General features: G+C 36.0%; 1 protein-coding gene and 1 long non-coding RNA gene across 2 annotated transcripts; both read left to right on the top strand.

Annotated features, from left to right (window-relative positions):
• The first annotated feature begins 698 nt into the window (after positions 1–698).
• Positions 699–12618, top strand: LOC139742587 (uncharacterized). Its single transcript, XM_071653117.1, has 4 exons — positions 699–771; positions 11617–11934; positions 12445–12550; positions 12600–12618. The coding sequence occupies exons 1-4, from the start codon at positions 699–701 to the stop codon at positions 12616–12618; spliced, it is 516 nt and encodes a 171-aa protein (XP_071509218.1).
• Positions 12619–12682: 64 nt separating this feature from the next.
• On the top strand, positions 12683–15333 carry LOC139742599 (uncharacterized). The gene is made up of 3 exons (XR_011711710.1): positions 12683–12789; positions 13274–13396; positions 15259–15333. It is a non-coding gene; the product is annotated as an uncharacterized lncRNA (long non-coding RNA).
• Positions 15334–15678: the final 345 nt, after the last annotated feature.

Genomic DNA, 15678 nt, shown 5'->3' on the forward strand with positions numbered 1-15678 from the left:
AAGGTTGACATAGTTTATGTGGTATGGATGAATAATTTGATATGGAATAATAGTATTAAGCTATAATGGTATGGAACTGAGGCTAAATGGAGTGTGAGTATGATTGTGGTGAAGACATTGTTATTGCAAACAGTTGAACTAGCACGACATTATTGAAAAGAGAAATGTTCTCTTATGCAGCATAGTTATACACTACAGCACGCACGCTGAACTTGCAGTAGCACTCATGCAACTACATTCCAACACAGCTTTTGGCCGCGGCAAGAAATAGCAGCTCTTTGGTCAATAAAAAATGGTAGTTCTGCATTTGATTCAAGATTGTTTTTCATGCACTATAACAAGCAAACGGTCAAGTATATTCCTATAGTGAACCTTCAAATATGTCTCCAGTGGAAAGACATTGTCAACGATACTAATGTTCCACTTTACATAATCCGCGACATGTAAGCAGACTTTGACAAACTAACCAGCAGACGGGTGCTTCGCGGGATATGGGTGCTTATTCCACTTGCTCTTCTTTACAATAGGATCTCGTAAATCTCAACAAGAGTGCGTTGCACATGGGGTGTGTCGGACTGTAGAGCTTCTTTGGAGAGCTATGACAACTTTGACCCGCTGATACGTTAGCCAGATCGAGCAAAACGTACACTCACGTTATATGATTATATCCCACTCGTTGAGTACTTGTGATCATGATAATGGAAAGGAGATACGACCTAGTTCTTCTACTAATATTGATTGTTTCTGCTCTCCGTGGCCTCGCTACAGAAGGTAAGTGGAGCTCGATATTACCTGCACTCATTAAACTTCAGAGTTTTCAGGTCTTTAGCTAATATGATATCACTGATATTTGGATGTAAAACAACAATGCAATGAGAATCAGATATCATCAATATTATTATACGCGTTATGTGCGTTAAACTTTAAAGCGACCATTTTGACATTTCATTTCATACGGTGTAGGTTTTGATTAATATCACACATGCACAAAGACACACAAAATCGACGAATGCCAGCTTACATTTATATGGGAAGCGTAAATGAATTTTAAATGTGTGATATACAGTTTATCAGATTTGAGTGTTTTAATATAATTGTATTTGAAATTTGTTTTCTACTGAAGCGTATCCAAAATAGGAAATTAATTTTGTCAAATCAAGCAGACCTTAGATCACAAAACAGTATTGTTAAATCTATCAACCACAAGAATAAACATTGTAATACTTTGTTATGGTAAAATGCTGGGGAGGCAATCGCTCAGTAAATAGTGAATGATGAATATGATATGTAAACGTGATTGTCTATATTTTTCGTGATTCAAAACAGGTGTAATTTCTTTCCCTGAAAGATGTTATGTAAATACTTGGAAACAAATAAATACCACACTTTGTACTTGAGAACAATTTACGTTCCCCAACCACATAATATATTTGGAAGGTATAAAGTTTACATTATAAAAAAACACATTGCCAAGCGATTTAACAATTCTGATAATTGCAAATGTCGACCACAAAATTTCAAAATCAATATCAGACTCATCATGCTTATATAGAGATAACTTCGCATCTGGAAAATGTTGTCCCCTTTTTTAACCAACTTCTGTTCACGAAATCATTGAAATAATTTCTTTGTCATTGTTTTTAGACGTATCTAAAGCAGCCGGACCAGATGATGATATCACCCCTGTGGTTAAGGAATGCATTCATTTTTTTTCGCTAAACTTTTTTGCATAGTTATAATGAAAGGAATGTAAGTTTCTAGGCGACATCTATACTCAGCAAACAGAAAGAAGACAGTAAACACTTTTTCAAGTTTATATTTCTCATAGAATATTTGGGAAAAAGTTAATGTATATTTATCGTATTAACGGTAATTTAGTTGGCTATCAGCCTGGTAGGTCAATAAAAAGGGAAACTTCACGCATGAGTGAACATCTTTGTTTTTCTCTTGCAAGACACAAAAGTAAAAATTGCAAAAATGAACAAGTTGTCATTCATGCGTAAGTACTCAATAAGACCAATGGACAAATTTTAACACAATTAGATACATGATTAATGTTGCAAAAATAAACCTTTCATCTCTGTTATTATTACTCTTTGAAGCCCGAAATATCAATGAAGGCGAAAAATAAGAGAGAAATATGAAGTATCCTGGGTTACATGCAAATTCAAGTGAACTAAGAGAAGCAATATTAACAAAGATAGTAGAAATTTCCTTTTTTTTCAAAATTAGGAAAATTTTAAATGATATAATGTGGTTCTTATATTTATCTCATGAATCCCTAAATTACTAACCAAAAAGTGAAATAAAGAGATAATGTTTATTCAAAGGGGATGGCCAGTAACTGATCAGTGGGAATCAGTGGGAATGCTGGGTGATGATTGTTCCAATCCTTGTGGAATTCATTGAAGAGTACGTATATCTATTGTTGTGTGAAAATTATTTGCTTCAGAATGGCCTCATATTCAAGTAATGTGCAGTATAATTGCCCCGTTACTGTACAGGCATGCTAACCTGGAAACATTAAACTGCACATTACTTGAATATGAAACCATTCTGAAGCAAATAACTTTCACACAACAATAGATACATAATGTATACTCTTAAATGAATCCTACAAGAATTGGAACCATCATTCCCCAGCATTCCCACTGATCAGTTATTTGCGTGCAATTACACTCGAAGTTTGAGCTGACAGATTTTTTTTTTTTGTATTTCCCCCTTTACTTTCCCATTATGTTTTTGTTTGAAGTTATATAGGGATAAAGAGAACAAAAACAGAACTTGTTTTTGCTATTTTACTCATGTCTGTCATTGTGTTAAACTGTTTTTGTTGTTGATGTTGTTGTTGTTGTTGTTGTCATTGTTATCTTGAAAGGCATTGCCAAAATGAAAGACAGCATGTCAAATTTTGCAATCTTTAGTTTTGTACCTGGGGGCAAAACTGAATGTGTTCACTCGTGCGTACAGTTTCCCTTTGTATTAACCTTTTAGCGTGATAGCCGATTAGAATATTTTTTAAGAAAATTATGATATAAATTATAATATATATAATACATTGATTTTTATCAAAATTTTCTGTGAAAAGTATGTGCCGGAAATACAAGTGTAGTGTTTACTTTTTTGTCTGTTTGTTTGCTGAGTGTATATAGCGGGCATGAAGTCACTTGCTTTAAATTCAGTAAGAAACTGTCTAGAGAGTGCAATTCACCTACCAACACACTACAGTGACGTTATAGGAGATGGGGCTTGGGGAAAACGAAAACCACTCAATATTTCATTTTTTTCCCAGTTTGGGTTATGTCTATTTTCTTGTGATACGTGGGAGTTTGCACAGGATAGCAAAGTGTGAAAGAATGTAAGCAGCCGCGACAGACAAATCAATTGTGCTATTCATATCACACACTATCTCAATATCCTTTGTGTGTATTTCCCTCCGAGAGAAATCAGTGTGCGTTTTGCGCAGAGGCGTAGACGACAACGTGCATTGGAACATTATCAGTGAGTCGTGTTCTATACCTAGTACTACATACAACAGTGGGACTGCATTCTGATTACAAAGAGTAATGCTGAGGAAGTGGGAAAACCCGAGTGAACTTTGAATCTTGTATGTCTCTTTGACAATAGCCTTGACAATAGGTGGGTGCAGTATAACAATCACAGAAAATATTCGGAAGCGCCCATGCATATAATACAATAATGTGTGGCTGTAAAACTCGCGCAAAACGGAAGATGCCAGAAATAAATGGTTTCGGTCCTTTGCTAGGAAACTGTGATGACTGTGTATAGACTTGCTTTGATATTCGAAGGGCTTACATTTTACATTACATTTTGTGGATCGCATCGACAAAGCATCCATGAAATTATGATCTGTTTAATTATGGATTCAAATTTCTTTCACAAGATGCGAGTTATAAAAAAAAAAATAGGGTATGTGTCTTGTTGAAAAGGAGGGAGGTGGAAATGGCTCAGCAAACCTTCATCTACGAGGGGCCAAAGTATTGGAACTCACTTCCCAACGACATAATAACAGCACAAACTTTGAATTCTTTTAAGAACAAATTAAAATTCTTTCTGTTGAAATCTTATGATATACAACCAAATTAGGTTCGGTTTCATTCTCTCAATCAAGTCGTTTGTTTGTTTGTTTGTTTGTTTGTTTGTTTTTACAAGTATTAAGATATCACACAGAAATCATCTTTTAAGGAAAACAATCTGTCTAACATAAGTTTACCTCAGATATTTCTTTTATTGTACCAGTAACAGTGAGTCTATTCTCTTTCTCTCTTTTTTATATCCGTTCCTATGCATTCATACCGGCATATGCACCCAATCAATCGCAATTTCAAACCAGGGAGCGTTGTATTGTTTTGTTATTGCATTTTCATCATGAAGTACAGTATGCTTGTGTCCACGATGGCGTGTGTTGTACCATTGTCTCATTTCCCCCTTTTTTGTTCTTTTTCTGTTGTTTTTTTTTCTTTTTCTTCTTTTTTTCCCCTTCCTACAACCTGCGCAAAGAGAAGCACGTCTCTACGAAAATCTCAGTTGTCGGCTGTAATGTGCTGCTACACTGGAAGGAAAAGGGTACCTCCAGATGGAACCTGTATGAGGATTAACCTTTTGCTCATGTGAATCTTTTCTCTTTTGATCTAATTTACCTAAAATACTTTAATAGATACCTTTCGGTTAGCGAAGATCTTGATTTGTGCTAGCATCCTTACTTTGTAACCCCTTATCCATTTACTGTAAGTAATAACACCGTTAACTGATTATTTCCAACAGTATCGCCTCTGATGAGCAATACTGTGCGACAATGAAGTTTTTCAACTCTCTACTGTCGTGTATCATTTTGATTATCACGAAGTGCCATAAAATTACTATATCCGTTACATTGTCAAGCTGATACGGTTGGATATTTTAACACACTGTTCTTCTGTGTGTTGAGTGTGTTGACGTATAGTTACGGCCTTTCCAATGTCACAGATCCAAGCTTAATAGTCCCCCAGAATGCCTGCTAGGTATTGAGTGTGTTGATGTTTGTGGTTGATGTATAGTTTTGGCCTTTCTAAAGTCACATATCAAACCTCAGTCGCCTCAGAATGTCTGCAAGGTTTTCACCTATATAAACTATGTTACAACTTCTTTTCTGATATAGGAGTCTCGACTCCTCTCCTTATGTCTGCATTTTCGTAGCCTTATTTCAGCCGAATCCCTTTTTCTATTAGTCAAAAACTCCAACTTCCTAGCAATTAGTATGGCTTAATTGGCATTTATAATGGGACTGGAGGGTAGGGGTGGGTGGCCGTAAAACCGCGGAACCCGGTTTACGAAACTATGTTTTTCCTGAGCCTTTTCTTGATTGCGTATTTTTGTATACTAATATGCTCAAAGCTAGAGCCATTGTTGTTTTTGTACATAATTTTGGATCTACTTTTCTTTAAGAATGCGTATCAGTCAATTCCTACTTTGCAACCTCTTAACAATTATGCCAACCAGAAATCATTGTCCATGCATGCATCCCAGGTCTTCTCGCTCGGCTTTATACTAAACCACATGTCTGCAAACTCTTGTAGCCAAATCTTCATATCGTTGTCGTTGTTATACATGTTCTCTGATTGCAATTTTCCGCACACCCACAACATGGCTTCAAAAAAACTCACTCTGAACTTTATTCTTGAAAAAAAGCTTTATGTCCTCGTTTGTGCTTGATATGTTCAGACAAATCTATCCACCTGCTTTTTCTACTACAATCTTATGCAACATAAGAGCTTGTACATTTCTCCTTACTCCGCGTCTTCTTGTGTTTGTGACACAGATCACTCATGACGCTTCCTTCTCACCTGTGTGTCACACGGAATTTTCCTTTATTTTCCGTCTGTCCCTCGACATTTTGTATTTGTCCATCCCTAGAGAACACGGTTTCATTATTCACTGTGCATTCCAGTTATTACCAGCTGCAAGGTCATTACCTCATGTGAACGCAGTGTGGTATGCATATGCTTACCAACTGAATGTTGTTTTTGTAACTCGTTTCCAAGAGACATACGGTAATCTAAGTCATGAACATGTATTTCCGGTAAACAACTCATTATTCAACTCGTGTTTGTGCACTTCTGAATATGGATGAGTTCATAAACGCTATTTCTCTTTCTGTTATAGATAGTGATGTAAACGATTATCAGCCAGCTGCAATGAATTCCCTCTTACATTCTTATGATAGAGAAGAAGATGAAGACTCCGATTTTGTTACTTCTTTAAACACAGAAACCCAAGATCTGAAGCTTGGTTTTGACGCTAATGATGCGTCTGCTCGAAATGAAGGCCAACTTTCTCACTATCACTTGGAAAAAGAAATGATTACACTTTCTCATTCACACTCTAATGAGCTTTTTGTTTCACATTTCAATATAAGAAGCCTTAATAAAAATTTTGATAAATTACTTGTATTTCTCAACGAATTGCAATTTAAACACAGCATAATTGGTCTCAGTGAAACTTGGCTCAAGGAAACGTCACCTTCTTTTCTATTTACCATAGACGGTTTCAAATTAGTTACCAACAACAGGATTACCAAAAGAGGTGGTGGTGTCGGTTTTTACGTCACGCAAAATTTAAACCATAAACTGTTAAATGAATATTGTATCATGTCTGAATGCCTTGAGAGTATTTTTATTGAGGTCATGACCCCTACTAAGGGGAATATCATTTTTGGGGAAATTTATAGACCTCCACATTCCAACCTTGATGAATTCACTGAGCTGTTTCACAATCTTCTCTCTAATGATTACTTTGATAATAAGACATGCTTCATTATGGGTGATTTAAATATAAATCTTTTAAATTGTAATGACGCTTTATGCAGTCAAGATTTTCTTAATTTCATGTTGTCAAAATCCTTCATTCCTCTTATCAGGAAACCTACTCGGATATCTGATGCTACTTCTACTCTCATTGATAATATATAATGTTTTTACTGATGTTACTTCTGGTATTGTAGTTTCTGATATCACCGATCATTCCCGATATATGCGCTAGTACCACAGTTTTCTATCAGGAAAATGCCAACCCTTAATTCAGGTTCTCGTGATATGTCCGAATGTAATCTTGATAGACTTAGAGAGGGATTGAGGTCAGTTGATTGGTCCTCTGTTTATAACCAAAGAAATGTAAATTCGTCCTTTGATGTTTTTATGAACATCCTTATAAATATGTGCAATGTTTGTATACCCTTATTTAGACGATTCAGATCGAATTATAAGAGAGTACCAAAACAACCATGGATTTCAAAGTCCCTACTTAGGTCTATTAATAGGAAGAATAAATTGTTTTACAGATACCGAAAATCTCCGAATGATGTAACTAAATCCCGTTATATTCGTTACCGCAATGTACTTACTTCTTCGTTGCGCTTAGCCAAGCAACTGTATTTTGCAAATCAGTTTGAAAAATGCAAGTTTGACATTAAGAGTACGTGGAGGGTGATAAACACAGCTTTGAAATATAGCACTGTTACAAATTCCCCTACTCATATTTTGAATGACGGTCATCAAGTTGATGATCCACAGGAAATGGCCGATGTATTTAATGATTACTTTGTCAACTTAGGACCTGATCTTGCTAGCAAAATACCAAATACCCAGACAACTTTTCATTCTTTTTTAAAAGACAGGAATGTACAAACCATGTTTTTCATTCCTATTGTTGAAGAAGAAATCAAAGAAATTGTTGATAACCTAAATATTAAGAAAAGTATAGGTAATGATGGTATTTCGGCTTTTCTTCTGAAGAATATAATAAATGAAATAATTTCTCCACTCACTTATATTTTCAATCAATCTTTATCTAGTGGCAAAGTCCCAGATAATATGAAAATCGCTCGAGTTGTTCCCATATACAAGAAGGGTCCAAAAGAATTTGTGAGTAATTACCGCCCGATATCTCTCTTAACCTCAGTCTCAAAAAATTCTTGAAAGGCTTGTTTATAAACGAACTCTTAGATTTCTTGTTAATTGCAATATTCTTTCTAATTTCCAATTTGGATTCAGAAAACAACATAGCACAACTCACGCATTATTAGCCTTCATTAATAAAGTAGCTTATGCTTTAGATGATGCTTCCTACACCATCGGTGTTTTTCTCGATTTTTCGAAGGCTTTTGATACCATTGACCATCAAATTTTGCATTATAAGTTAACCCATTACGGTATCCGTGGGAGGGCTTTAGAGTGGTTTAAAGACTATCTCACAAACAGAAAACAATTTGTTTACATAAACGGCTATGAGTCAGGTATGACGTCAACTTCTTGCGGTGTCCCCCCAGGGTTCTCTTCTTGGCCCACTTTTATTCATCCTGTACATCAACGATCTCCAAAATTCGTCACAGATTCTTTCTTTTATTTGTTTCGCCGATGATACAAATCTATTTCTGTCTCACCGCAATCCCAATACCCTTGTAAGTATAATGAATAATGAATTGAAATCTGTTCAGTCCTGGATTTACGCTAACAAGTTATCATTAAATGTTGATAAAACACATTATATGTTATTTAGCAATTCCTTGCAAGTTATTCCTGATGGTGTTAAGATTAATGATATTAACCTAACCCGAGTAGATAGTACAAAGTTTTTAGGACTTTACATCGATAGTGACCTTTCCTGGAAAACTCACTTTAATTTTTTAAGCAAAATTTTGTCACGAAATACAGGAATCCTAAACAAACTGAAACATTTTTTGCCCAACCATATCTTGCAGACTGTATATTCAACCATGATTTCCCCATATCTTAATTATGGAATTCTTGCGTGGGGTAACGCATCTAAATACTTACTGGATTCACTTTTTCTTCTTCAAAAGCGAGCGATCAGAATTATTAACCATGCTGGGTATTTATCTCACACTAACGCCTTATTTCAGAAAAATAAGATTTTAAAACTGATAGATTTGTTTGGTTATAATTTAGGTATTTTTATGTATAAATTTTCCTCAAAAGATCTTCCTGGTGTCTTTTTACAGATGTTCATAAGAAACAATTCTGTCCACCACTATCCAACTCGCCAGAGTGACGCTTATCACCTTCCACGAACTCGAACAGTTTTCGCTAAAAACACAATTATGTATACAGGTCCTAAATATTGGAATGATCTCCCAACAGAGGTTAAAAGCTGTCTGTCATTATCATCCTTTAAGCGTAAACTCAGACAGCATGTATTGAATAGCTACAACACACAAGTGCACTAAAATTCCTTTTTATTATGCTGATGGCTGCTCTGTTATACTATACTCGGTTGTTGCCATGTGAACAGACTCATGCATATACATTTTAGGTGCATGCTCTCTCAAATTCCTTCCCATCGGTGTTTTTCCTTCCACTTCTATAGTAAGACCTTGGTCGTGTCGCATAGTTTTCCCCTCCTTTCTTTCTTTCCTTTCTTTTATGCATCATTGCAGCTGGCTGGTATATCACATATAGGAATTGCAATTGATTCATGTTCTCCATTTTTCAAATCTTTCCCCGTGTCTATGGAAGCCGGAATGTTTAAACCCTAATAGTACTTAAGTATTCACGTCATTATCACTCCCATGTCTAAATTGCTATTAGAGCAACTGCTATAGTGTGCAGCATGTGGTTACTTGTTCTCATAAATGCATGTGAGAAGAATCTTCTGAGCCCCGAGTAAGAGTCATTCTCTTTTGTTTATCCTTACTTTGGTTTTAATTGTACCCGTGCTCCTCATCCTGTTCCCCTCACTAGGCTTTTGTTGGGACCTACACTCAACAAGCTTTGCTTTTTAGTAGGTTCCATCGTATTTCTCTTCGCATCCATTACTTTGATTGAAAATGACACATCGACCGTTATGTATGACTTTTGTATTCCTATTTCTTCATGTATATATCCAAGCTGGACATTCTGTATTATATTTTGTTATATACCATGTATTTTCCATCGAGAAATACGAAAATAAATTGAAATTGAAAAAAATTGAAATTGAAATTAATTTCATGTCAGTTGACATTGGTTTCTTTGACTTTGTGTACGTATTTTTTGAGGGTCCCATACCCTACAAGCTTTGCTTTTTAAATGGGACCCTCCATTTCCATTCTAATCTTTGTATTAGGTATATACCTTAGAAACGAAATTCTGTTGTTACTCGTGCCCACTTGTACGTTTTCTTTGAAATTGTTATAAATTTGTTCTGTAAATGTATTGTACATATTTTTTTCTGTTTATTCAATGGAAATGGAAATAAAATTGAATTGAATTGAATTGAATGAGGGTTGAGGGTGGAGAAGTGTATATAATTATAGTTTCTTGTTTAACCCTATATAGTCATTGGCTATCTTGACAATTCACATGCACAAGGAATGTATGCCCCCCCCCCCCCTATAATTTCTTTGTCATAAGATCACCGTCATGTTTGGAACACGAATATAGAGCAACTCAAACTGAAACCGCACCATTGAACTTTCTCAAGGTCACCAACGCGGGTGCTATTCACCACAGTACAAGGAAATACATAGCAAATATGATAAAATGATGTTTTCCCGACATATGTATTTGTTAATACACCTATAGCTTTCAAATTTACCACAAACAAAGAGAAATTCAAACTTGACTATTTGTTATGGTTTAAATATCTCAAGGTCACCATGTTGGAGTGATATTCAACAAAATATACAGGAAATACACTCTAACTGTATCTTTAGTATGTCTTTACTATATTGCCCAAACGGATAAATATCATCATTATTCCTTAATATCGTAAATCTTGAGTTTGTGGATTGATGGTAATATGATAAACAAAACAAAATAACAAAATGAGATTTTTGGCAAAACTAGAGTAAGAGCTTCAAAATTATGCAGAGCACAACGGAAATCTGTAGAAAATGTTGCTTTTAACAATATTGTTTAAAGGATAACAAGAAATATGATTAGCTAATACAATAGGCAAAAATGTGAATTCTGGAATTGTAACGTGATTTTATTATTTACTGATGAAATTATTTGAAAATCAAAATGTATTCAAGATGTTGATTTTGATTTGAATTGAATTGATAAGAAGAAGGAAGGTCTGAAAATTTCAGCAGACACTCTTTACCTTTTGTCATGTTGTTTTGATTATTGAGTCTGTTTTATGTCAGGCATTTGAAAACACACACACACACACACACACACACACACATGACATATGACATCATGGCTCGACACTAATTTTGCTTTTCCGTGGAGGCTTGTTCGGGCCACTTAAACCTTCAAATCTGAAATCTTGGTGGCCCGAAGAAGAAATGTATGGTGTTTAGAATGAATGGAAACATAACTGTTACAATCTATTTTCAATCTTAAAAGCCTGATCGGGCCACCAAAAAATAGCTATTTTGGCAATTTGGAGGCCAACATCAATTTTTAGGGGCCCCGGGCCAACGGACTACCGCTAATTCTATTGAGACACATTTTGGCTAGTTATGCTAGAGAAATTAGTACACGAAGATATAACGTGGTCCCTATGCTGTCTGAAATGTGTCATGGAATCAATTATTGTATGATAGCTGTATATTTTATACATGCATGACACAACCTCAGATAATACTTTGCTCAAATTTCCGTCGTGCCACAGCCTCATTGGTACTGGTAGACACAGCCCCCAACGTTCGGGGATGGAAAGGTGAAGACATCCGGCTGCGATGTAACATCCAGGAGGAACCTTTCGCTGTTGTCTGGGTCATGGAGAACATGTCGCAGCAGCAACGAAAGACGACAAAGGCTGGCTTCATCGATGGAAACTTCGATAGCGTGGATGAACGGTTCGACATCGACAAAAACTTCAGCCTAGTTATCGCCGACCTAACGGTAGCCGATGAGGGTCGTTATTACTGCCAGGTGGTGCTCCAGAGTCTTGACAACTTTGAAAATTCCACCTTCTTGACGATTAGCTGTAAGTAATATTTTCTAATCTTTTATCGATTCAATATCCCACCATTTTTTTTAATACAACATCGTATCCTTTTCCCTACAGACAGTTTACTATAGTCAGCATTCATCATGAGGTGTAATAGCAATTATGCTGATACCTATTGTATTATTATATAAATTATATCAGAAGATAATCGTACCTGAAGCAGAAATGTAAACATTCAGGCACACTTAAGACAAACTGAGTACCTTTGGTAATGATGACAAGAGACACAGAATTGTAATTGTGTCATGAATATGCTTTACATTTGTTAACACTAGTCAGGTTTATCATTGTCTGAGCATATTTTACGCTGTAGTCTCATTATTTCGGAGTAAATAGCAAACTGTATCGTAAAAGCCTAACTGTCTGAATTTCAACCAATTTGATGAAAATAATCCTTGAACAACTGGTTTAATCATTTGCTGGGTAGAGATTCGAATTCGGATCCAAGGTAATTATCATTTGGTGCATAATTTCCCTCTACCCCAGCGATGCCATCAAAACATGTCATTGAGGAATGCGTTGGTCAGAGTCAGCCAAGTCAAAGCCGGTGTACGTACCAAATTCCCTCCAACGCCCCTTCTTTAAATCTTACGTGCGTGATAAGTGGATTCAGACCTAACGTTTCCATGCTGTGGACCGAGGAATCGGGAAAGAGACTGAATTCTGTGGTTTCGCAGCAGACAACACTGTCTGACGATACGTACGAGATGTTCGAGACCATCACTGTTTCAGCCACACACCGAAGGGAGCAAACTTTCAGGTGCACTGCTACCGGAGAAGCGTTGAATGGAACGTCGACGGCAGAAATCAACATGCTGCCCATACCACGAGGTTTCTTTAAACATTGCTATTTTGTGTTTCTGAATGATCAAAAAAGTAAACAAATAGTAAAACAAGAAGAAATAATACTTTTACAAATGATTTGATTCGGAATTGTCATAGAAAAGTTCAATTATACTGAGTATTTTTTAGTTTAACAAACCTTACCAAACATAAGTGCCTGCAGTTGAAATAAAAAATAACGTTAAAGCATATGCATACAAACATTAAATGTAGAAAAAGAGAGATAAGCCTTTGTATATAGTTATTTTCAGATACTAATATACATTTTATAGATGTTTAGATATCATTGATGGTTTTTATTCTCAACATGGGCGTATTGACAATTCTACCAATGTAATAGTCCATTTGGTGGCACTGACACAAAATATGGGAACATTGTATAGATAGCAAGCTGTTTATTTTTAAATTTACCGTCTTGTTAATCAAGAGATGAAAGACATCGTGTTTTGATTGTGTTTATTTTACATTTCAGGAAGCCGTGGTAGCTTTGGTCTCATCATTGGACTTGTCATCGGTGTACTAGCCCTAGTCATCATATTTCTCCTCATTGGAAAGTTTCTGCAAAGATACTACCCGGAATACCTTCCGCAAAAAGGTTTCGATTATTTCTAGAGGTCCTGTTTACCTTTGGGAGCAGTGATTTTAAAAAAAATCAAGATATCATATTACACGCGTATTTGTAGGCCTGTTGTACAATTCATTATTTTTTTTTGTATCTCTGCGTAGAGGAAGTGAGTCATAGGCGTCACTAGTCCGTGGTCGTCGTCGTCGGCGGTGGCTGCGGCTCTGTCGCCAACTATTTGATGTACTCTCAATAACTTTCCAAAGATTTGAGCTATAACCGGTAAACCCACTCCACAGGTGCATCACATAAAGTGCTGGTCAAGTTCGAATATTGATGAAGTTCGCCAACGTCAAAGTTTAAATGCTCAATAATGTTTACCTGATAAGCATTGTACTCCTAGTATCGGGGTGAGCCCTCCATAACTTTCCACAGCTTTGACCTATGATCACCAATGATATACACAACAGGTACATCACCCACAGATACTACAAGGTCAAATTTTATTTCATAATATTTGTCACTTAAATTCGAATATACACACATATCCAACTCGCCGTTCGACAGATTTTCACCTTGTAAACCCCAAAACTGTTTTAGCTCAGAAATCAATTAGACATTTCGGTCCCGATGTCTGGAATAACCTACCTGATCAATTAAAGCAGTGTACTTCACTTTTTTCCTTTAAAGCTCATTAAAAAAAAATATTTATTACTGAAATATGTTTCCAGTTAGTAGTCTTTGATCAATGCATTTTTTTTTCTTTTTTTCTGAAGTGTCAGTAAGCCCTGATCCATGCAAAGTGGTTTTTTTTTTCATTCCCTCCCGTTCCTTTCTTTGATAATGATATTGCATACATTCAGTAAAGCGTATACCTTACCCCCAAAATAGGCATGCTACAGCCTTTATTCTCTCTTGCACTGTCACCTACACACACGACGCACTGTCACTCGCACACACCTACACTTTTATTGTCTACTATACCATGCAGTAGTCAATGGTGCTGCGTGCTGGTTTGTTTGTTTTTTTCTTTGTTTAAAGCGCCAAGTCACTATTTTTCTTTTCTGTTTTTTTTTTCTGTAGCAAAATGTGTTTCGTGTATTAAGATTAAGAGTTTTATGAGTACATATATAATTGGTGTTGTATTACATTGGTATCACATATTCAGATAGGGCCTCATCCACGTCAAGCTCTGCTTATGATGACGGTCCCCTGTATTGATTTCTCCTTTGTTAATAGATACAGTATGCCTTAATATGTTATTTTGATTCATAATTATGTCACTTCAGACTGAATGTTGTTACGCAAATGATTTTTCTTTGTATTGATTTGTATGTATCTGTATCATTTTATTTTCATTTGCAATTGTATTCAGAGAAAGAAAATGCAGAAATAAACCAAACAAACAAACAAACAACAAATGTCAAAAGGTCAATGAGCGTTTAGCATGTTCAGATCTCAGAGACATTGCTCTGTTTAGAAGCTGTGTCAGGTTACTAAACCATACACAAATTGCGATATGCAGACGTGTAGGCGAGACATTGCTTAGCGTTTGCCTGGTTTACTCGTTCGGTCGTTTGCTTGTTTGTTTTGTTTTGTTTTGGGACATTGCTTACCATATCGATCAGCATTACAATTAAACCAATGAAAAGGAGTGGGCTAGGATGACTGTAAAATTGTTCTTCGAACATGTCCAACAATTGTATGTGCTCATTGACCAGTTCTACATATTTTTTTTCATAATTTGCTCTTTTATTCCAAATATATCTTAATGCAGCTACGTATAGACCTTCGTATCTATCATGTTAATTATAAATATGTACATTGAAAAGGAATCATTAGCATGATTAGTATCACAGTGCTTCTATTGCCTTTGTTGATGTTATATTTCACAGGATGTCACTGGAATCTCTGTTGGCGGAGACCACACCAACAAAGGCGATTTGATGAGGAAGAACAATTCATGCTGAGTATGAGAAACTATGAAATAGTTCAGATTCGAGTTTCTTCACCTTGTCTCCCTCTACAAATTAAACTTGTTAAGATCGCAACTGCTGATCTGTAAATTAACAAACATGTCGGAAAATTTACAGATCAATAGTTGCGATCTTAACAAGTTTGTAGAGGGAGACAAAGTGAAGAAACTCGAATCTGAACCTTCACCCCTCTGAATAATTATCTTTCCTTCATCTTATGAAATAGTTACCATGTAATCGTGTATAAAAAGGGGGAGTCACGGGGGGGGGGGGTGCGTTGTTGCGAACACACCCCTCTTCAGACCCTTAAGAAAACGGAAGTGGAATCAGAAAGTTGCG

This window comes from Diadema antillarum, unplaced genomic scaffold (assembly GCF_040938485.1).
Source record: "Diadema antillarum isolate AM-2024a unplaced genomic scaffold, OU_Dant_1.0 seq00001007_RagTag, whole genome shotgun sequence".
In the NCBI taxonomy this organism is placed as follows: Eukaryota; Metazoa; Echinodermata; class Echinoidea; order Diadematoida; family Diadematidae; genus Diadema; species Diadema antillarum.